The 24,968-nt window shown below is 35.2% G+C and overlaps 1 protein-coding gene across 1 annotated transcript; it reads left to right on the top strand.

Moving 5' to 3' along the window:
- Positions 1–6,376: 6,376 nt before the first annotated feature.
- Positions 6,377–23,753, top strand: LOC141830874 (uncharacterized). Its single transcript, XM_074718320.1, has 14 exons — positions 6,377–6,712; positions 10,239–10,301; positions 13,185–13,625; positions 13,940–14,011; positions 14,521–14,646; positions 14,754–14,966; positions 15,147–15,194; positions 15,697–15,855; positions 15,943–16,098; positions 21,636–21,729; positions 21,793–21,911; positions 22,003–22,047; positions 23,234–23,524; positions 23,614–23,753. The coding sequence occupies exons 1-13, from the start codon at positions 6,377–6,379 to the stop codon at positions 23,468–23,470; spliced, it is 2,109 nt and encodes a 702-aa protein (XP_074574421.1). The 3' UTR covers positions 23,471–23,524; positions 23,614–23,753.
- Positions 23,754–24,968: the final 1,215 nt, after the last annotated feature.

Raw genomic sequence — 24,968 nt, 5'->3', positions numbered from 1 at the left:
GCCCTTATGTATGTAGTGTAGTCTGTTGGATTGTAGAGCGGTCGTGTGGGCTTTTATATTAAAAATGTATTCAGGAAAGTTGAATTGTTACAAGGGAAATATTGTTAAAATTTTTCGGACAGCCGTCACTCGGGACATGACATCAATACTTTCAAATACAAATTAAAAATTTATCAAAACATTGCTATGTGATCATGCAAACTTTGCTATATATGTTTTGTCCAAGACATAAAAAATGCATCCAAACTTTGCAATGTGATCATGCAAATCTAACCTTCTAAATCAATGAGGCAACCTTAATATAAAGATATTGGTTGAAATTGAACATGGTTGACTTTTCTAAAATACTCTGAGGAGTAGTGAATTATTTGGGAAACTAATTTAGGTTTAACCTAAATGATTCAGCATTGACTTCATAGAACCCAGTTCCTAGAATAAACTTTTATTTGATTACCACTATCAAATCTCTAAGATTGGACTTTTGTTTTTTAATTAGTTTCCTTGTAACCAATCCAATTTTTGCTAAAATTAGCCCTGTGTCTCTCAAGGATCATTGTCAAGGATTTTCAGCATTTGGTAAGCTATTCTAATACTTTTTAAATGGGCAAACTTGTTCTTTAAAATTCTTATTTTCTACATTAAATTATTGCATTTTTCACAAGTAGTGTCATTTAATTATTTTCTCTAAATTTCCAACAACCATTTTAAGATGAACATTTCTCGTTTAGCCATATTTATAAATATAATTATGATAAAGTTTGCATCTAACAATTCATCCATGGTGAGAATAATATGATTTTGCTCTCACTTGAATTATGGTCTCTTCTTCTTCCTTGGATGTGATGCATGGGACTCCATTGTCATTGATGTTGAGTGGTAGGAAATGTATATGCTTGATTTCTTTTACTTCCTTTAATGATGTGAGGTATGACCATTTAATTTAGATTTAAGGGGGTTAGTTGGAAAATAAATTAGTATTATTATTGGTCTAAGTTGATTTATTGGGGGATTAAATGAGATAAACAAGTTTAATTAGATATCTCATTAAACCTTACCTTTAATGACTATTATTAAGGTCTAGGTCATTATTGGGTTTAGGCTTCAAATTCGGGTTCTACTATTGAAGCCCATTTAGTTAGCCCAATTGGGTAAGTGGATCGGATCTAGCTTATTTTAATCTCAAAACTCGATACCTGTTAACCCGTTAAGCGGATGTTTTAAGCTGCTATCGACGTTTCTTTTGCCTGAGTTCGCGAGCTTCTTCTTCCCTTCCAATCATGCGGTCGTTCTCATCCGAGGCTGGTGCAGACGCCGCAATGGTTGTGGTGACCAGGAGCTCTAGCCGACGAATCTGACTCTCTCTGGGGGTGGCTTAGATCCGTCGGGTGGCAGTGATCATCGCGACGAGAACACGGGAGCTCAGATCTGAGGGGGATCAGCTGATAAGTTTGAATACCTAGTTTGTGTGTGGTCATTGGTGGTTATCATTGGGAGTTATATAGATTTTTGAGTTGTTGTGCTCACAGCTCGTTGGAAGCAGATCGGTGGAGGGATGGCGGGTCTCGACCGGGGTAGAATCGGAGCTTAGAAGGATCAAGGTTCTAGGGCGCAACAGATCTATGAGGTGAGTTCTCTTTGAAGCTGGTTAGGTGTTGTTACAGTGACAAGTTTTGTGGTTGTCTTGGATGTTGAAGTTCTTGCGTGTTATGGATTCTATTAGGATTTTCTTTTCTGTTGGGAATCTGTGGAGCTAGGGGTCGCATTGGCGATTGATCTGTTCCAGTTGTTGATGGCTTCACCACTGATTTCGATGGATTAGCTTGAGATCAGGTTAGTTTACTGATTGTTATTTTTTCCCAATAGTTTTAGATCCGACTGAGGTTTAGGTGTGGAATGAGTTTAATTGGATTTGTAGCAGTGTGAAGTTGTGTTAACAGTTTTGATTATAGGTGATCTTGTTGTTGGATTCATGTGATTATTAGTGACTAAGGGATTGGAAAGGGGTGGAGTAAGATAAGTTAAGTGGGGGAGATAGACTATTGTATATTAGGGGATATATTTTACTGCAAAATTAAATGTCCTATTATATTTAGTGGGTGTTATATATTGTAATTTGCACGATCTTGATTAGGTGATTCTGTTATATACGAAGATTGTATTGGGGGTTCTTATTTCGACGTTCGGTATACCAGGTGGGTACTTTATGTATTTGGTCAGTTCAGATCTCATTTGTGGTGCATGACATATTATAAATCAATTGTTAGATATCTTGACTTTATCCTCATTACACTCGATGCTTGGTACATAGTCGTTGACCTGTGATATGATTTAGTCACTATCACTACAATCTCATTTATTTGTTGTATCATTTAGCCACGGATTTACTAATATATATGCCTGATTGATGACTTATCATGAGTGGATAAATATTGTTCTTTAGATGCATGTTGAATATGTCTAGGTAAATGTAATCATTTCTTGTTGACCTGAGCATCATAACATATACATGATAGTAGTAGGTATAGTTGATAGTAGTTTGTTGTGGTTGGCGCTCGCTTGACCACTTTGAGATAGTGGTAAATGGATGAGAGCATTGTCGCACTATGTTGGGTGCGACCAAGAGTAGCTAGATAGCTCCCTAAGAAATTTTGCCCGCTCCCCACTCGAGTGTAGTGGTTAATTATTGGAGTGTGTGCAGTTATCCTGTCATGCGTCCCAGTTCATTGTATGGGTGTCTAGGGATGACAAGTACAGACAATGACCATGCATGTTACATGTGATGTGTGTTGCATATGTGATGTACGTGCATTTGTTGGTAGTTTATTTTACTGCATCTGTTTGTGGTATGTTGCACTTGTTATGATATATGGTTATTGCATTGTATGACATTACATACATGATGTTTTACCTATTACCTATTATATGATGATGCTGATGAGATATATGTAGTATTATTGACTTTGCTCACTAAGTACCCATATAATGCATCTACTGTGATGTAGCTGATATCATTTTGGAGAGATTGTATATCTTTTTGATATTCATGTTTATATATTAGTTGTACACTAGATGTCTAGTACCCATTGAGTATTGTATACTCACTGCCCAGACCCTGGGTTTCTTTTCTTCCTCTCCAGGTAGTAGATAGAGATGTTATCTATGAAACTTAGAGTTCTGCCAGTCTGCCCCCATCTCACAGCAGAAGGAGTATTCGCCTGATTTAATTCTTATGGTTGTTGGATTTGTGTTCATACCTATGGACTTTATTGTTATAGTTCTGGTTACGGAGTTCTTTTATTTTGGACTTTTGGAGTTTATATTTTGTTTTGTTGTGAGTCATACCGGTATGCATTGAGATTTTCTTTTAGTGAGCAGCTGTGTGGGCCTATATCATAATGTACCAGGGATTTTGAATTGTCATAAGGGGAGATGTTGTCTGAATTTTCTTGACCAGCAGTCTCTCGGGGCGTGACAATATTATTGGTATCAGAACCCTAGGCTGCGAGGTCCATACAACTTTCTCAAGTTGTGAACCACCTTTTGATGATGAACAGGCCCAAGATGAACCGAATTTCTTCCTTGATGAACCCCTTCAATACTTGAACCAACTTCATAGAGGTGAACCCAATCTCAATTGAACTGGATCCCTTTCAATCTTGAACAAACTCACTCCTTAACCCTAGCCTTGGGCTAAGATTGATTCGATTTGGCTCGAGTCCATGGCTTATCTTAATTTCCTATAAAACTAAGTTCACATTTTAAGAAATAATATCATAAATGATGGAAAATTTATAATGAGTTCAAAATATATCCTTACTCGTAAAATATAATATGAAGAAGGATTTAAGCACACGAGAGAATTAAACTATCAAGTATAAGATCCAAAATAATATATCAAATGTTAGTTATCAAGCAGCTACAGTTTCGATCGGAGATAACGATATTGAACAGTGCTAAAGGGTCGTTAAGTAATTATATATGATTGAATAGTGGCGTGGGATGTCTTTTTGATAAAAAAAAAAATTAAAGTGGGGCTTTCCTTTGATGATTTGAAAAAAAGAGGCATCCTCTTGATTTTTGCCTTTTGTTAAATGTGAACCATTCATTTTATCAAATATTAAACTTTTGAGGAACTAAGAATATTTTTAAATGATAGAGCACTAGAGGGAGAGTGGATAGCACTTCATCTTTTCTTTTAATTTTGTCAATCGTACTTGTTTACAATTATTAGTATGCAACAAAAATATAAAAACATAATAAATAAAATAACATAAGCACAACACTGAGTTTTATGTAATTTGAAACTCTTAGGTTCCTACTTCATGACCTATGAGTCTCACCATGAGTCCACTATGGTTTCTTTGTCAGACACCTTCTAGAGGAAGATTTTTTTTTTCAAATCTCTATTCTTATAGCAATACACAAATACAAAAAATGGGTACAAATAAAATTAATGAAATGTAGTGAGTAAAAGTTATAAAAACTTGATAATGATAGATTGCCCTTTAGAAGCCACGAATGCAATAATAATCATCCTGACATCTTCTAGAATAGATGAACAACAATAATTATGAGAGATTTTGAGAGTAGATTTTGATTTTTTTTTTAATGTTCTAAGTGTCTCTTTTGAATGCAACAATACTCATCCTGACATCTTCTAGAACAGATGAACAACAATAATTATGAGAGATTTTGAGAGTATATTTTGATTTTCTTTTTAATGTATAAGTATGTCCTTTGAAGCCCTTTATATAGCTATTCTTTGGGTGATTCGATTGACCTAACCCCTTATCTGGTTACCCTATCTATTCAGATAAGTTGCACTTTTCTATGCTAATTGGGTCTTCTGGTTGGTTGGATTAATCTACAATCACCATGACATAAGTTCATCTTTGCCACGTCAGCTCTCGAACGGAGTCCTTGTGCTCAGTTGCCTGAACCTCTATTTCAATGGATCGAAGCAACGATCAACTCGAAACTCTTCGGTCGCTTGAAAAATAAAATTTACTAATTACAAAAGAATTAGGATGAAACTCTTAATTATGTTATCTACTTGGTATCTAATTTACTTGACAAAATTTACTAATTACAAAAGAATTAGGATGAAACTCTTAATTATGTTATCTACTTGGTATCTAATTTACCCGACCTATTAGCTATCGAGACTTCTACACATACTTAGAGTTTACTCCTCTAAGACTTTCACACCTACTTAAAATTCATTTTTTCAAGACTTCTATACTTGTCTAAAATTCACTCTACCAAGACTTTCACACCTGTTTAGAGTTCACTCCTTCACCACTTCCTCACTTGCTTAGAGTTCACTCATCTAAGACTCCTATCTAGTATCTAATCTATCTTACATATCGGGACTTTTCACCTATCTCGTTTCTGATCTACTTGATATACTAGGACTTCTACGTTTATCTAAAGTTTACTTCTCTGAGACTTCAACACCTTCTTAATAATTCACTCTTCTAGGACTTCTACACTTGCCTAGAATTCACTTCTAAGATTTCCACATTTGCATAAAGTTCACTTCTCTATAACTTCTTTATTTGCCTAGAGTTCACTGTTACAAGTCTTGCTAACATCTAATCACTTTTAATCTATCTAGACTTCCTCAGCCATGATTAATTTTAGGACAACTTTGATGTATTAAGACTTCTTATCAACCAAGAACCACTTAGATTTTCGAATGCCAACACTAGTTCGACTTCTAATTAATGCTAAGTGTCTGATTTATTTGACTTACTTGGACTTCAAAAATTATATTGCTCAAATATCAAAATTATAGACTTAGACTATGGTCAACCTTAACCACGACTAGATTGCACGGTGAGATAAATGATAACTTTTGAAAATTTAAACGCAGGAGGGATGCATTTTAAAATTCTCAAGAACATAGGGGGTGTTCGTGAATTTCTAAAAACTTGAATCATGATTTGGATTTGTTTGTTTTGGAAGGGACCAGCTAAGAATATACAAATTAAAAATTAAGAATTTATAGCATACAGGGGCTTGGTTCATAAATTTCCGAAACTAAGAGTTCCGGATTACAAAATATTTAATTTTGAAGTTAAACAATGATATGCAGTATGAAAAAATGCAATATGAAATCAATATGACACACTGTATGCAGTGAATTCCACATTTATGCAGTGAGATCCGCAGCCATGCAATTGAGTGTGTCATATTGATTTCATGCTGTATTTTTTCATACTATATATCATTTTTCTTTGAAGTTAGGGGCTTGAAGGGGTATATTTGTATTTTGCACACATGTAGGTGCGAATTTAAAAAGATGGGGAACTTGCCAATCTTTAAAAGCGGGATAAGGTTCCTTGGAGGTGAAACCCCTCTCGTTGTCGTGCTCATGGACGCAGCTGCAAAGCTTTACCCCTTCACTCTCGTCTGCCATCCCCAAAACCCTGCTCCTAAACCCTACTGCGCGTTTCTTCCCTCATCGATCTCTGTAAGATCACTGGCGGTCCGATGCGCGAAGCGCACTGGGAAGCAGCGCTACCCCTCCGAGAAAAAGCAGCTTCGGAAGGTCAACCGCTCGCTGCGCGAATCCGACATCAAGAATAGGGAGGTCGGCTTCTGGAGGCTCTCCAAACTCGGTGTGCCTGTCCACAAGGACCCCGGGAAGGACTTCATCGGCGTCTCCCCACCTCTTCTTGAAGCCATTGCCAAAGTCCTCGAGTTCCCGGTAGTTCTTCATTATCTCCTTCGTGATTGCTGTGTAATGGGATTAATACACAAGCTAGAGTATTTTGTTTTAAATTTTTAGTCTTTAATTTTTCTCTTTTTTTGCCTGACATTTAGTATGGTTTGGCTTAAATAAAAGTGAAAATTTTATTTGCTTCGGCAGAAGTTCTAAAGGACTGGCAAAATTTTGTTTCGTTATTTTTGTTGGAAGGTTGTGGGCTCTCAAATAGCTTTCTAGGCAGAAAAGAGGAGTTATATTGCAAAATGACTTCATTTTTAACTTCACATTACAAGACTATTTTTGCTACACAATAAAAATCTCTAGATCACATTTCGTTAATTAGATACATGTACTTATTCTATTTAGATACATGAATTACAAAATTCATATATCTCTTGGTTCATGTACATGACTCATTTATTATGGTTCATGTATTCAAGTTTAACTCTTCAACTTCTAACACTTCCCTCTAAACTTGAATATTCCTGACTCCGAGCATAAACCTTGGTCTTTGAAAATCATCAAACTTGAGTGATTTTATAAAGATACCAGTAATTTGATCTATAGTCTTCACATACTCCAATTCAACTACTTTCTTTGCAATGCATTCTCCAATAAAATGTTGTCGTGTGTCAATGTGTTTACTATGTTCATGAAACAATGGATTTTTTGCCAAACTTTGAGCTGATTTTTTTATCAATCATGATTTGTACAACATCTTCTTGCTCCAAATGAAGGTCCTTTAATAATCTTCTCAACCATATAGCATGATAAGTGTAAGAAGTAGCTGCAATATACTCAGCTTCACAACTAGAAAGTATCACAATAGCTTGCTTTTTGAATTCCATGAAATTGCATTATTTCCCAAAAAGAATATGAAATTAGTTGCTAGAGGATGAATAAAGCATGCCATAGTCAAGAGTACTTTTAATATATTGAAGTATTCTCTTAGCTGCCAACATGTGAGACTCACTTGGATTCTCCATAAATCGACTCACAACTCCAATTGCAAATAAAATATAAAGTTTTATACAAGTCCAGTATCTTAAGCTTTGAATAAGATTTCTGAAACAATCTTCTCTTTTTTTTTTTTTTTTTTTCACTTTGGATAGTTGTGCTCCAAATTGAATAGAGGTATTAACCGATTTTCAATTAAGCACGTTGAATTTCTTGAGAATCTCTTTCGCATATCTTTATTGTGAAATGAAAGTTCCATTCTTCATTTGCTTTATTTGGATTCTTAAGAAATAAGTCATGAGTCTCATGCCACTCATCTCAAATTCACCACCCATAGCCATCTTGAATTCTTCAAATATTTTCTGAATATTTTTGGTAAAAATAAGATCATTCACATAAATGCAAACAAGTAAGAAATTTTTATCTTTTTCTTTCATATAGAGGGCATACTTGTGCGTGCATCTTAAAAAATCATTTTCTTGTAAATACTTGTCAAGTTGGTTGTTTCATAAAAAACAAATTGAAGATATGGGCTGAAGTAATTATTTTATATAATTGTCTCTGTTTTTTATAGTTTTTTTCCTTATCTAATCCAAACCTTTTGCTCCATCAAAACACTTGTTTGATTGTATTCATTTTCTTCTCAAGGGTTTAGTATATACTGTTGGTGCAATCATGCACCAAGTGGTCAAGTTTGACCATATACTTTTGATGTGTTTAGTAAAGGTTTTAAGTTAGGCTCACATTTTTGTTATTAATGTTGTGTCAAGTGTTCAAGTGCAAGTTGCTTGACATTGACATTTTAGGCGCAACACATGGTCTAAATAAGGTGAGGTTGATTGAACATTTAACAGATGTGAAATCTAGCAAGTGTTGGCAGAAAAAGATTCAACTAGTGTTGACAGATAAATAAAATCTAAGTGGATCAACATTACCCACACGTTTGGCAGAAGAAAAGTGAATAGGTGCTTGAAGATAAGTTCAATAGGCATTGGCAGACGAGGGAGATCTAGAGGCAAGATTTCTTGGCTGATTAGAAGTCATGACAGGGTGAGGTTAAAATCGGTTGAGATTGACGAGATACCTTAACACTAGAAGTCAAAGAGGTAAGTTTGATTCAAGCAAGATATAGGTGTTTCGGGGTCGAAATTGAGTTTAGACGACTAGGAAGTCAATTGAGCTAGCAAACATTAAGGTTTTTTGGGTTGAGTCAAATGATTAGTCAATTATACATTCAACTAGAGATTCATTTCTAGCGAATAGAAAATTTATGTTCTAAGATGAGTCAACTGAACCTTGAACCTCAGATGAGTCAATTAATTTCACTTTAGTTGACTAAAGTTTTGTTCCGAACAAACAGAATGTTTATTATATTTTTGTTTGTAATAGAGTCGGCTAAGTAGCTAACTAAAGGCAAGTCAATCAATTGACTAGTCGATTAGATTTATTTGAAATTCGAAATATTATACTATTGAACAAGAACTTATTCAAAGTGAGTCGACTATTTAAATTGGAGTTGACTAAGAACAACTTAAGTCAATTGTATAGGAATTGGAGTTCGCTGACATGGATAATAGTCAATTGGAAAACTCTTGATTTGAGTCAATTGAAGACAACAATTGGCAAGACTCTTGCAGTTCAGTGCGTTTAAAATAGTTAGAGAATAGTTGGGAGTAAGAACTTATCCAAAGTGAGTCAATGCTTAAATTGGAGTCGACTGAGAACAACTGAAGTCAACTAATAAGATGATTTTGTCAACTTATCGAGATTGCTCGAGAGTTTAGCCTACATGCTTATCTAAAGGGTCGACTAATAGGTACCGGAGTCGGCTAACATGGAGAATAGTCGACTCACGTGGATAATAGTCAACTAGAAAACTCTTGATTTGAGTCAATTGAAGACAACAACTGACGAGACTCTCGCAGTTCTACGCTTAAAATAGTCACATTAATTCAAAACATTAATTCAAAATAGCTAGGAGCAATTATTCATGGCTATTTAGAGGTCTATAAAAGGAGGTGCAAGGTGAGCATGATTATACAACAATTCTCTAATAAAAAGTTTTTCCTTAATTATTTCTACACAACAAATTATTTTTAGTGTTTATTTTTTTCCTGGGCTTAGGGTCTTTTCCTCTAAGCTCTATATTTGCTGCAAATCTTTTAGAACACTTATCTTTTTATAAAAAGGTTTCTCCATCTCTAGAAGGTTCCATAAAGGTGAATGTTAGTGGCTTTCAAGGGTTGAATCACCTTATGAGTCTATAGACAATGGAGTAGGAATTGAGAGTTCCGAACCATGTAAAAAGTTGAGTCTTCCATTGCTTTCATTATTTACTACACAATTTATATTTCCACTGCTATTAATCTTATTAACTAACTTTTATCATTGTATTTAATTGTTTTAAGTTGAACCTTTCTTATTACGCTATTCAACCACCTTCCTTGATTCTATATATACTTTTTGTTTCTATTTTTCCTAAACAAAATTTATGTAGTTCCAAATATCTTGCTAGTTTGGTTTGCCTAATTGAATTGATGATTTAGTGAATTAACTTATCTGATTGCAGGTTGCTGCAATGTTACCAGAAGAAGCCTTCACTGTTGTCAGAAAATCCTTTGATGCAAGAAAGGTTAGTCTAGTGAAAACATACATGAGAGGATATTCTTTCTTAGGTATGAGTTTAGATTTAAGTTTGAGTTTCTTAGCAATTAAGGCTATACCTTTTTCTTTTTAGTCTAAGTTGGTTTGTTCATGGAGTTCAAAGTCATAGAAAAATTCATCTAATTTGATTAGAGATAGATCTTTAGACACTTTGTAAGCATCTACCATAGATGCCCACAAAATTATCCTTGGGAAAACTTTTAGGGCATAACGAATCAAGTTGTGATTATCAACTTGTTCGCCGAGTGCGTGAATGCCATTTAAGATTTCCTTGAATCGATCATGTAGTTGACTAACGGATTCGTCATCCTTCATTTGGACACTTTGAAGTTGACTTAATAATAAGTCCTTCTTGGGGGTTCGTGAGTCGGCTAAGCCTTTGTGAAACTCAATGAGCTTCTCTCATAACTTTTTAGTACTATTAAAAGGTTCGATTTTACTTAGTTGCTCCTGAGTCAAATCACATTTGAGTATAGTTGTGGCTCGAGCATTTACTTAGCTTTCTTTTTGATGTCATTTATCCGTTGATTAAATTCGGCTAGCTCATCATTTGAATGTCTAGGTAGTTCAAACCCTACCTCGATGATCGTCTAATTTTCTATCTCATTTATGAGATGGTATTCCATCCTTCCTTTCCAATAGGTAAAGTTATTGCCATTGAAGAGTGGAGGACGAGTTGTGCTTAAACCTTTTTGTAAAGTCATTTAGGGTTTAAAAATTAGTTGAGTTAGAGTTGGGTCTTTAGGTTTAATTGGTTCTGAGCTAAAATGCAAAATTCGTTTTAAGTTAGATTCAGATTTTGCTTTAGGCTAGTTAAATAAAAATTCCTAACTTAGCTTGCTAGTGGTGGTGAGGTACATGGGCGTTCTTGGATATTAGAGCAACGATCACTTTCTAAGATAAAGCTAAAGTAAGAATTTTGAATTTGACTAACTTTAGTACAATCCCTTAGTCTAATTGGCTTAGAATAGGGTGAGTTAGCTTCAGATAGTTCCACCTAATCGGGTTTTCCTAATGTACTATCAGCTTAATCCGCTCTGATACCAATTTGTAGGATCGAACTTGACAATAGGGGGGGGGGGTGAATAGCGTTACGAATTTTATGAGATTTAAAGGATGAATAATTCTAAACAATATGGACGATTAATACAACGGAAAAAAATAAACAATTGAAGTAGGTATATGACTAACTTAGTTAAGTATGCAAAATTTCTATAGCACAAATTGTAAGGATGCACAGTATAAATAAATTGATTCTTATTACGATTATCTCATTTCTAGAAAATTCTAGAGGTGGAGAAACCTTAAAAAGAATCTAAAAGTAAAGCATACAAGAATACAATACAATAATATAATGATAGTATTACGCTCGAGTTGCCGTATTCGGAAAGTGAATTGCGATGTTGTAGCACATGGTCGAAGTAGCATCTGAAGAACACTAAATGTGAGCATGAGCACGAGCATGTTGAGAATTATATTGTTGAAAAACTCTCACTCGTGGCTCCTTTTATAGGTCTTTTTCAGATGCTGACGTGACACCTCTCGGTCGATAGGACTATCCCCGATTGCTTGGGAGTATGCTGACATGATTGCAACGATTATCCAGTAATAAATGAATTATGCGATTCCAGTCAACCAAACTTCCCCCAGTTGCCTAGAGATATGTCAGTTTCCTTCTTTGATATGATTTTTCCATATGTAGGATTCCATTTATATCGATCGTCTGGAAGCATCTACGGTTGCTTGGACGCTGTGGTTTCTCACCCCTCGCTTTAGTAGCCTGCGAGATCTCGATTTCAACAGTCGAAGGTTATTTTCAGCTAGTCGCCCGACCTCTTGGTCACTTAGAACCGTCGAATTTTGCTTCCCTACACTTGATACGCGTAATCAGTATGATATTGATTCACTTTGACTGCGCGTACTTTTGCTAGATGTTCAACTTCTAGCTGATCCATTTAGTGTAATTTGCCAAGCCACATCTCCTAGCTATCTACACTTGGACTTGTCTGCTAAGCCACAACTCCTAGTTACCTCCATTTGGATTTGTTCTGCCAAGCCATAGTTCCTAGCTGCCTCCACTTAAACTTGTTCTGCTTAGTTCCTAACTAGTTCTTTTTTTGCTTAGTTCCTAACCAAAACTTCCAACTACCTAGTTCTTAATCAGGATTTCACACTTACCTAGCTTCTCTAGGACTTGATCATTTTCCTGATTCCCAACCAGAATTTCATTTGTCAAAAGTAACCTGCTTACTTTACATAAAATCATCAGTTCATAATAACCTAACTTTACATTTAGTCATACATCAAAATACTGGATTTACTGCGGTGCTCCCAATACTAACAGTCTCTTCTATTGAGCTCCATACCCAAGGCAACAGTGACAGACTCACGTGCTATTGCTGCAAGGTAGAGCTGTATCTACCTTGGAATGTAGCCTAGAATGGGCACCAACAACACAAGCATAGGAAGGATTGTGAGTAGTATCATCCTCTTGTCATGCCCACCTTGTGCTTGTAAAGATGAGCAATGTAAGCTACATGAGCTGCCAGTAGGGTGTTCCGTAGGTTGAAAACGGGCAAAAGATAGAATTTTTCTTCTTTTCCTTTCTTTTCTGTCCCTCTTAAGGGAATGAGTATAAGGAGTGGATTTTCCCTTTTTTCCCTCTCATTCTCCATCTCTTCCTTCTGTCTTATTCTCATTCTCTTCCACTCTAAGGAACACAACCTTAGGGATGTAACAATGAACATGTGTAACATTGGCAGTGTTAAACAGCTTAACTATGTGGTTTCAATTACATTTAGTACTTCATCTTCCCTTATGTTATTCTGTGCTAATTTCTTTGGTTCTCCAGGTTCTGAAGGAAGCTGAATTTGTGTACAGTGTGGACATGGATGTGAAGAAAATTCTGAATCTGGAGCCTAGAACTTGGGACTTCATAGCTAGATTAGAGCCTAAACTTGGAGTTGTAGAATATATGTCTAAGGAAGAAACACCTACTGATTTGTTCAACATATTGCATGAGTCAAAATATATCCATGATGAAGTTGTGGAAAAAGATAGCTGTGAAACTTCAAACAGCACATTTCACAAGGTTCTGCTTTCGAAGAGACCAAAAATTGTAGTTGTTGGCAGTGGACCATCAGGCTTATTTGCTTCTCTTGTTCTTGGGGAACTTGGTGCTGAAGTGACTTTGATAGAAAGGGGTCAACCTGTTGAGCAAAGAGGGCGTGATATTGGTGCTTTGGTGGTGAGGAGAATTCTACACAAAGAAAGTAACTTTTGCTTTGGAGAGGTATGCTCTAGGTTCATTGCTTCTTGTCTTGGTGCAGGCTGGATGTTCGCCTCTTATAGCTACAATTTCTATTCAAATATATTAATAATTTCTTGCTTGTAGAAATGATAAAACATGATAAAATTTATTTAAATATAGATGATGATTTAGTTGGGGATAGAATCCAATGGCGTAGGAGGATCCATATAGCCGACCCCATCTAGTGGGATAAGGCTTGGTTGTTGTTTGCTTGTAGAAACAAATAGTGATTTTTCATATGCAGAAACCTACTTCAGATTTCGCTAACCAAATCATGGAATACTTAGCCGCAGCAGGGTGGTGCAGGTACATGGAGTGATGGGAAACTTGTTACAAGAATTGGAAGGAACAGCCGTAGTGTTCAAGCTGTGAGGATCAAACTCTTGTTCTGGTTTGGCATTTTAAAATATTCGCAAGAAAATGTTCCTATATTATTTGTTTTGCTTCTCCCTTTTTCCTGTTCTTTTCTTTTCTTCTGCCAAATATACTTGTACCTTTGTGATTTAAATGCGTCTTTTTTGTTTGAATGCATTTTTTCATTTTAACCAAGTGAGATTTTACACAGCTTTGCAGTTGTTGATATTCGTGGATTCCTAGATCTTGGTATATTCATCATCTTCTTATTGCCCATTACCACAATTTAAGATCATTGATTGTTGGCAGAAATTATTAAGTTCTCAGATACAGAACATGTGCAATGTCTTGATAGTATAGCACCATTATGTTGAATGGTCTTGTACTACCTGGACTTGATATACTTAGACTCAAATTGCTATTAGTAATTGGATGCCATTTACCAGCTCCTGCTCTGTATATTCTCTTTGTTTATTGTCGATGATACAATTTTAGACTTTGGATTATATCTCTATCTCTTCAGGTAGTGAAGACTTTTGTTCAGTTTGGAGCCCCGTCAAATATCTTGATTAATGGGAAGCCTCATCTTGGAACTGATCGACTAATTCCATTGCTACGCAACTTCCGATATCATCTAAAAGAATTGGGTGTATGCAACATCACTTGAAGCTTGATCACCTAGTTATAGACTTGCATGGACTATGTTCAACTTCATTTTTTGCTATTAACTTTCAATAACATCAATTTTATAAGTAGGTTGATATAAAGTTCAGCACCAAATTGAAGGATCTTATTGTAGAAAACTGTAAAGTGGTTGGAGTTAGAGTTTGTGATGCTTCAGAAAATTCTGATAATGACAATCACGAATTATTTTGTGATGGAGTCGTTCTGGCAGTGGGTCACTCAGCACGAGATGTGTACCAAATGCTACTTCAGCATGATATAGAGTTGGTTCCCAAGGATTTTGCTGTAAGTTCATTATGTTTTTATGCCCAAACAAAGATATTTTAGAACCATTTATGGAGGCAATAATTCTTATCCTCATGTGCAATTGATGCTTGGGTTCTTCTTTGATTAGTTCATGCGTTCATTCTCTTTTGTATGTAGACTTTCTAATAACTTGTATGTTGATCATATAGCACTTCTCAGGTTGGATTGCGAATTGAACATCCACAAGAACTTATTAATAGAATTCAGGTAAGCTGACCTGGTACGTCTTGGAGCGAAGTTATATTGCTGTCACCTGTCTACTGAATGTATTAGAATCAAGTAATCATTTCCCCCCCAGAATAACATTGTTTTAAATTTATCTACATCAAGTTAGCATTAAACTATTTTCCTTTGTGAAATAATATAAAAATGAGATAACATGTAGAAAAGCAGAAACTAGTGTGTCAATCCATGTTCCTATCACAAGAGATATTGAAATCATGATTGGTATGCGGGGTTTATTTTGCCTTTGGCATCTGATACACTGGCAGCAACCTGTCCATTGAAATCATGATTGGTATCATTTATTTTATCTGATACACTTGTCCTCGATCAAAATAAGTAGATCATCAGGATCTGACAATAAGATCTTATGTTGGACTGTGGTTGATAGAAGTGGATATTTAATCTGCTAATATATTACTTTTTTTTGTATATTGATCTAAGAATTGGTATGGGCATTCTAGTTAACTCCTTGTATATATTGTAGTACTCTGCATTGGCTAACCAAGTCAGAAATGGTCGTGGAAGAGTACCCGTTGCAGATTACAGGCTGGTGAAGTACATCAATCAAGATAACTACGCTGCTAATGGTCCAGAAGATCCAACTCATAGTTGTTACTCATTCTGCATGTGTCCTGGTGGACAGGTACATTTTGGTTTGGTTCTTGATGATAACATATATGTATTTTAGCAATTGAACCAATATAGATTTTGTTGAAGTGCATCCTGGCAGGTTGTTCTAACTAGCACAAATCCGTTGGAACTTTGCATAAATGGCATGTCCTTCTCTCGACGTGCATCAAAGTGGGCAAATTCGGCACTAGTTGTAACAGTTTGTTCAAACGATTTTGATAGATCCCATGGTCCTCTTGCAGGTCTTGAGTTTCAGGTATAGTCCACATACCTCCAATGTGCTTCAGGATACCTTTCATTTTAATACAGAAATTATCTGAATACTTTGAGATGCAGTCTGACTGCTACAGTTTGAGCAAATGTTGTTAGATACTAATTTAGTGATAGGTGCATGGTCAAACTTTGACTAGATTGATCAATTTATTAATGCAGTAACATCATCTCATTTTCCCTTCATTTGTAATGACAATCAATGCAATGTCAACTAAATTTCTTTGGCATTTAGGTTCTGATTCAACATTAATCATAAGTTTAAGAGCCAGCATTACTTGAAGGTTTTACAAGAGAATGCTATAGAAATAGAGGATAAACAAATTTCTGGAGAATTAGAGCAGAGAGTTTAATTTTGACTATGGTTGCTTGTTTTCTTTTTCTTTTTTCCATTTGTCACATGTACAATTCAATATCTGCGAGTTAGTCTGAGTTTAATGGATTTGTGTTTGGTTTTATGGGCAGTGGATTCTACAACCACATGATACAATTCCGCATCTAATGATTCACAAAAATCGAATGATGCAGAAAAAGGGCAAATAATTTGAATTATTTTGTTCAGGTTTTAAACTATAATAATTGCAGTTTGATTTGTTATTTTTTTTTTTCAAATCTTTGATATTTGAATTGCTAGAAAAATTAATAGGGGTAATTGATTAAGTCTTTGGATCAAGTCTACACAAGCATCTTTGTCTATGTAATATTTACTTATGAGATAATATCTCCACTTCTTGTCTATATGAGGTTCCCTCTCTCTGAGGCTAGGGTTTTCAGAGTGTGCTATGTCAATTGATATATAAGCTCAATTCCCATTTGATGTTTGATATTTTTCTATTCTCTCATGTTGATCCATCATAATTCCTCCTAGCATTTACTCTTTGCATCCTCCTTCCACCATCTTCACTCTCAATCCATCAACAATCCCCATCATCTTATCATGAAATTCCTCATGTCATTCCATACACTACTGCAATTTGGAAGCACTCTGCTTTCCTTTTGCCCAAGTTTGCTTGACATTGGATTCTAAGTTAGTGGGTTACTCGATCAACATGTACACTGTCAACCTTGACATCTAGCTTCTTCCACTAGTGTCATGACCCAAAGACTTCCATCCCTATATAAGGGATAGCCTCCCCATCATTGCATCAAAAACCACAAATGATGCTCTTAAGGGTGCATATGGCTATAACAAGCATGGATATTTAACTATTTATTTAATAATGCAGAAGAATATTAACACACTATTCAACTTAACATGATGACTCTACTCATGACACAACTAACACAACTAAACTCTTGCGACAACAAAATGTATAGATTAAGTACCAAAATATCAAAATGCATAAAGTGACAACCCATGCAATCAACATAAAGAAAATAAATTACTCTTAAGAGAAACCCTCTCCAATACTATCACTGAGCATCTCTGAGTAAGACCATCTTATAATACTGTTCAACCTCGAAGATTCCCTCAAGTATGTAAAATTGGAGGTCAAAGGAAAAGGGAAAGTGAGTACAAAGGGCAAAGTGGAGAATAAGAGAAGTTCATGAAAACAAAATCATTGAAGGCAACGACATAGTTTATAGTTAATATTTTTATATTCTTGATCATCATTTAATTATTTGATGCAGGAGGATCCGAAAATTTTATTACTATTTTTGATAATTTTTATTTTAAATAATTTTTAGAGTTTTTGGTATTTAGAGTAGTTTTGAAAATTTTTATTTTTTTATATTGAGGATTTTAAGTCCATTTAGGATTTTTAGGATTTCGAATCTGTCAAGAAATTTTTCTTTCTATTAGGATTTTTTCCTTTCTTTACAAGTTAAGGTTTTGGGTCTATATAAGCATCTTGTTAGTTGGTGTTTATGGAGAAATTTTTTTGATAATATTTTTTAGCAATTCCGTTTATTTCCCTATCTCCTGGTATTTTTTTGAATCAACAAGTTTTAGAAGATTGTTTCTGGCGTTCGTAGTCGAATCAATGGATTTGATATTGTCCGCAGGATAATCGCTATCCCACCCGGCATAAATTGGTATCAGAGCTCTCAGATCCGATGGATCGTCGTGGTGGTTGTGATCGTGGTCGTGACAGACAGGTCCTAGCTGAGGAAGTCTCACACCATGATCGTAGCACCCAAGACGAGATTCTTGATCTATAGAGAAAAGTTGCAAAGTTATCCTAGCATCTAACGTTGCAAAATCTAAAAGATTGTAAGTTCTCTTATTCTAATTCTTCCACTTTTAAAAATTCCTATCACAGTCGTGAAAGCCATGGTCGAAAGAAGCCGTATGAAGATATTGGATTTCCAGTTGATTTTTTCGAATTTTTTGGGACTGAGGAATTTGTTGATTGGCTTAACGAAGTTGAGAGAATTTTTTATTATGAGGAAGTGCCCGATTATGTAAAAATCAAACTGATCGTCATCAAACTCACCGATCGAGCATCAACATGGTGGGAGCAGTTGTGACGCTCACGAGACAAACAAGGCAAAATTAAGATATCTGATTGGGAGAAGATGAAAAAAATGAAAGATACTTTTCATGAGGTCAAGGACACATGTGACAAGAAAAAGGAGATCAGAGGACCACCAGAATCCAAGTCCTGAACTGTGAACATCAATTCAATTATGGAATCTGCAACAATACAAAGCATTCCTACAAAAAGACCAACAGTTCAAAGCACCGATTTCGAGGGATTCAGGATCAATTTTTCCGCCACCTACAACTTTGAGAGAACACCGACTTCACAACGCCTCTACACCCCCCTTTCCTTCGACGGCGACAATGACAACCATGAAGATGCAGACCTCGACAACATCGAGTATGATCAGTCCTACTCTCCCGACCGTCCGCGCCTCTATATCCCCCCTTCCTCCTACAGCGGAAAAGACAACCATGAAGATTCGAACTTCGACAACATCGAGTACGACTAGTCCTACTCTTCCAATTGTTCGATCACAGGAGATGGTAGAAACGATGACATGATTGAAATATTTGGTGATCCAATTTATGACAATGCTAACGAAAGAGGAGATAGACCTAGATGAAGTGTTGATTGAAGACCAGAAACCCATTTTGTCCGACGACAATCAGTAATGGCATCAGAGAAACCTGGCTCTAATATCAACTAACGCTGGACGGGATAGTGATTATCCTGCAAGCAATATTGAATTCGTTGGCTCAACTACGAATGCCAGAAATAATTTTCTAAAATCTATTGATTCGAAAGAATACCAGGAGATAGGGAAATAAACGATACTGTTAAAAAATGTTATTAAACCAAAAACTTCTCTCCCTAAATATCAACTAACAAGATGCTTATATAGATCTAAACCCTAACTTGTAAAGGAAGAAAAAAATCCTAATAGAAAGGAAATTTTTTTAATGGACTCGAAATCCTAAAAATCCTAAATGGACTTGAAATCCTCAAATATAAAAAAAATAAAAATTTTCAAAACTATTCTAAATACCAAAAATTTTGAAAATTATTAAAAATAAAAATTATCAAAAATAGTAATAAAAATTTTCAGATTCTCCTGCATCATTATTACTCCTTTCTCGTTATTCTTCTTTAATTGGCTTTTTAATGAATTTCATCAACTATATAAAGTGAACGACCAACAATTCATTCAAAATGCACCTCACATATGAATAGGGTGAATGACTTGCAATTCACCCAATGAGTAAAACATCTTATGCAATTTGATCGAAGCCTATGATCGTGCAAAAAAACTTAAGAGTCCTTTTTGAGCACAAAGCAAATGTTTTTTAATTATATGAATTTATTATATTTTTAATCTAGCATCAATAATCTCACAACTTTTATAAATTATAGAACTGAAGCTCTATAGCATAAGGGTTACTTGTTTCCTTGTTAATTTACTTGAGAAATTACTTACTTTCTTATGAACGTTGAGCTAAAGCTCTCTCGTATTATTTAGTTGTATCTGATTATTTCGACATAATTATTTATGTTATTCATTCACTTATATTTCTTACGATGGTTTGTGTGTCTTTAAATGGACTCTCTAAGTTTCCCTATGTTATTTCTAAATTTCAGGTTGTCTATTGTAAATCTCATTAATAAATTTTAATAGGGCAACAACAATTAGAAAGTAAAAAGGGCAAGCAAACATAAATGACATGATCAAGTAATAGAGTATGAGTTTGCAATTAATTTTTCTTCTAACAAGGATATAATTTAAACCTTAAAGAATTTATCTCTATTGTTCTCCTAATAAATGCCTAATTTAATTCTCAAGGATATTAGTATTTATTTTTTATCCGTCATGCACTAAATTAATTTATAAAACAAGCAAGAACATACACTACAATTTTTTTCTTTCTATTCCTATTTCGTGATAAGCAATCTAATGATTTCTTTTTTTCTCTCGTAATTATCTAATATTATTCATGTTGTATATCTAATCATGCATTAGGTGGTTATAAGGAAACAAATAGGAAGCACCTCTACTTGAATCGGTTGAAGGGTTCAAGTCGCCTTCGTTGTTCTCTTTCTCCGCTAGAAGTTCCAGCAAGATCCTGTACGAGTGGCAACGATGCAAGGTAGTGGCATGGCGACGACATGTAGCAATAGTGGCATTGAGCAGTGGTGATGGTGTTGTTAAGGAGGGAAATTTAGGGATTTTCATTTTTTTGCATATTAAAAGAATTAGGGTTAGGGATAAAATTCGGAGAAGGCTCACAGGGGAGAAGAAATGGGGGTTGATCTTTTCTAATTGCACTTTTGCAAAAAAGTCCAAAGAGTTTTTGAAATTTTAACTACACCCTTATATCTATAATATAATATAACATAGTGACTATCTGGCAAGCTCAATGACACCTACATGCATCTCTCACTTTGCACCTGTGTTTGACATTGAAAACCTGATTCAACGAGTGCCTTCTTTCCCCTTGATAGAGTTACTTCTTTTTTCACGGAAGAATGATGCAGAAAAGTGGGGGCGACAATTTGAATTTTTAAATTTCAATGTTAAGTTGTAATAATTTTAATTTGATTTGTTATTTTTTCAAGTAGTTTGATATTTTAATTGGTAGTAAAATTAAGAGGGCTAATTGTTTACTTAATCTTTAGATTAAGTATATATAAAGGTCCTTGTCTTTTGAGAAAATAATATCTCACGTTTTCTCTGTGTGTGATGTTAGGATTTTTGCCCCATGCTATGTCATCTAAAGTTGTCAAATTATTGGATCTATATGACTAATTTGTGTTGGAACAGGGATGTGAACTTGCAATCTAAATGCTTGTTAAAGAGTGGTTATTTTGACATGTGTTACCCTTTGTATCACATAGTTGCTCTGACAAGATGTCATGATATTACTCCTGTTATGATATTAACCTTTTGTGACATGTTTTCTAATTCCATATGAAGTCATCACATGGTTTGAATACATTGATGATGGCTTTTATGCTGCTTGTTTTGTGGAAGCTGGTTTGTTTCTTTTGCAGTAACCAGATAGCTTTAATATCAATTCATTGAAACTGTTATTTAAATTAGAGGGAGTTTGAAAGAAGGGCAGCTATAATGGGAGGTGGAAATTTTGTGGTCCCTGCGCAAACTGTCCCTGATTTTCTCGCCAATAAATTGTCAGGTAATCATAAAGTTTTACATTTTGTTATTTGTAACTTTGTAGCTAATTTGCCTCCCTTTCCAGGAACATCTCTACCACCATCAAGCTACCGCATGGGTGTTCGTGCATCAAACCTTCATGAACTCTTCCCATCTCGCATCACAGAAGCTTTGCAGCATTCAATACTAATGTTTAATAAAGAGGTTTGCATTGCTAATCTACTTTTTGTGATCATAGTGGTGATTGTAGAAGCAAGGTTAAACTCACTGAATTGGTTTGATTCAATGAATTCAGCTACCAGGCTTCATATCCAAAGATGCTCTCCTTCATGGTGTAGAGGTAATGTAAATTTCCTTTGTTAAACATAGTATTGCATCTCTTGAAAATGTTAGCTTATTTTTCTCTTTTCTCCTAAACAAGCGTTAATTATTCCCTGTAATTTTCCAGCTTATTGGGTGGGAGGGATCATCATACTATTGTTTAGTCTCGCTAAGATGATAAGTTGATAATATTAGCCACTGAAATCATTAACACCATTTTAAGGATTTCTTTTCCCCATCATTTTTTCCTAACTTCCAGTAATTTTTTTTAATCTCTCTATTTTTTCCTCAGTCATTAATCATAATCCATTTCCATTGTTTAACAGACCACCAGGAAATCTCTTTTGGGGGGCATAATCATATTAAACTTCAACTTTTACAATTTATGTTTCTCATCACAATTGTGACACCCACAGCTATTTCTAGTTCTCTGCTCAATTTTACATAAAATAAAAACTGTTCTCTCCTTGTTTTCATACTACCCATCAGTTCAAGTAAAATCAGATGTGCAAACGTAACTTCCCTTTTAAGGAGCTCATGGCATTCATTCATTATTGTTGGTATTGCACTTTTACACTTTTTGTTGGAATTTTTGATAATAATTTGTTTTCCAAAACATTTGAGAAGGAGAAAAAAGAGAGCTCTTGGATCTTATTGGGACCTTCTAAAATTTGAAGGAGATTGAGAAATTTAAATATAGATTTTTACATAAAGTTTTCTTGGTAAAAGGTGAATTTATTGAAGGCATCGTGTGCAAATGGGAATGAGTTATGTGCGTCACACAAGTGGTATTGCAGAGTAGTGTGATGCACTACATTGCATTGTGCATGGTGTGTTGCACACGATCACTTTGCACTTTGTATCATCATCAATTGTGTTGAATCACCCTCCACCTCAAATCGCCATGTAGGATTGTCAATCCATGTGTGAGTTGCACTTTTGCAGTCCAGCTTTCTAGTCCCAAGAGATTCAACCTGGTAAATTAAATCCTAAGGAAAGCAATTGGGTTCTTTTGGATGATTAATTGTATGAAGTAAATCATCATCTTGATCCACTGGTAGTCAATTTCTATGACAATCATACCAAAACTAATAATGTCCTCATCCTCATGGCTGATTTATACTTTGAAAATTATCTTCAAATGCATAATCCATTATGCTGATGCCTACGTGCTGCCAATGACCATTTTCTATATGTGGTTTCAGACAAGAACCAGTTCCCCTGTTCAGATCTGCCGGCACATAGATACCTACGAGAGCACGACGCTGAAAGGGTTGTACCCAGTAGGTGAAGGCGCAGGTTATGCAGGTGGCATTGTCAGCGCCGCTGTCGACGGCATGTATTGTGGTTTTGCAGTAGCTAAGACTCTTGGCTTGTGCCAAGGTGACATAGAATCACTCCTGGGCAAAGCACAGAAAAACACAGGGTTTGTAAAGTACTGAATCAATATTCAGTGTTTCTCAAAGAGGAACCCTAAATGTTTTCCTATACAGAAGGTGAAAGTTTCTTACTGGGAATGCTTTTTGGTTTTCTTTGATAAAATTTATTCATTGATATTGTTTTAAAGAATTTGTGATTTCTACAGAGAAGTTGCGGCGCTGATTGCTTCAAAATAGCAGCTATATTCCCAAGGATTTTCCAGTGAAGGCATCTCATTTTTTCCGACAAATATTCAAAAAACTGTTCTTTGGGATTGTTTAAATTGAAAATGTGGAAAATCTCAAATTACATTAACACCAAATAAACATGGGATATACTTTTTAGCATAAATCAAGAATCATGTAAATATATATATATATATATATATATATCATTTAGCATATCCACCCAACATTAGACTAAAACATGACATAGAAATCTTAAGATCTTTCACATGTAAAAACTATCCATAATAACTTGAGCATATACATGTATACTTTTTTTTTTTTGGCATTTTACTAAAGACTGTCCTCTTGAAATTTGATGTTTACTAAACGGTTCACTCTTGATATTTATCGATGGTTGTATGTCCCATGGATACACTTCAACCCCTTTGTTTGACAAAAGTCTGCTCATTCGTCGTCTCGTCTAAATAATGCTCGCTTGATTGTTGTTTTGATCCCTTGTTTTCTACATAAAGCTAAACTCTATAATTACAATTAAAGAGCACTAAATATCGAAGGAGATGGAGCCTTGTCTGCTTTCTTGTCCGGTGGATCCTACATTGCTTATAGTTTCCAGTGGAAAAGTAAAATTTTAAAAATTTGTAATAAAAAGTAGTAGAATTAAAATGATATAAAAGAATCAATAAGAAGAACACATCTCAAAGGCACGAGGAGTCTCTTGGCTTTTTGGCACGATGAAGACTGAAGCATGAAGGCTTCTTGGCATGATGAAATGTCAGAGGCCTGAATGACTTCTTGGTAGGTTGAGATAAAGTGTCAAGAGGAAAGTGAGTGCACATATATCTTGGGATGTAGGAAAAAAGATTTCACTTGAACTTAGATGCGGTTAAGTCAATACACAGTTGATTGAAAACTCTTTTTAGATGACTAGTAAATAAAAAATGAATAAAAAGTCTTCTCACTATAACAAATTGACTTTTCGCGACATGCATTTAGGTTATCCCCAATGTGCATTATATGCTACACAACTACAAACTGTTGAAAGTCATAGACATCGACAGTGCACGGTGCGCATTGTTGTTAACTCAATTCACAGTGTGCGATGCACGTTGTAGTTAACAACATCCACAACGCACGGTGCATGATGCAGTTAGCATTATTCACAACATCACATTGTGCGTTGTAGTTAACAACATTCATGACACGCGGTGCACATTGCAGTTAATAGCATTTACAGTGCATGGTGCATGTTACAATCAACAACATTCACAGCGCACGGTGTGCATTGCAATTAGAGTGTCATGTTACCATATATAATTGTTAGCATCATACAATT

This window comes from Curcuma longa, chromosome 6 (assembly GCF_044706935.1).
Source record: "Curcuma longa cultivar G26 ecotype Majalengka, Jawa Barat chromosome 6, ITB_CL_G26_1.1, whole genome shotgun sequence".
NCBI lineage: Eukaryota > Viridiplantae > Streptophyta > Magnoliopsida > Zingiberales > Zingiberaceae > Curcuma > Curcuma longa.
Note: the sequence above shows the minus strand (reverse complement) of the source record. Positions and strands in the feature narration are given on the sequence as shown.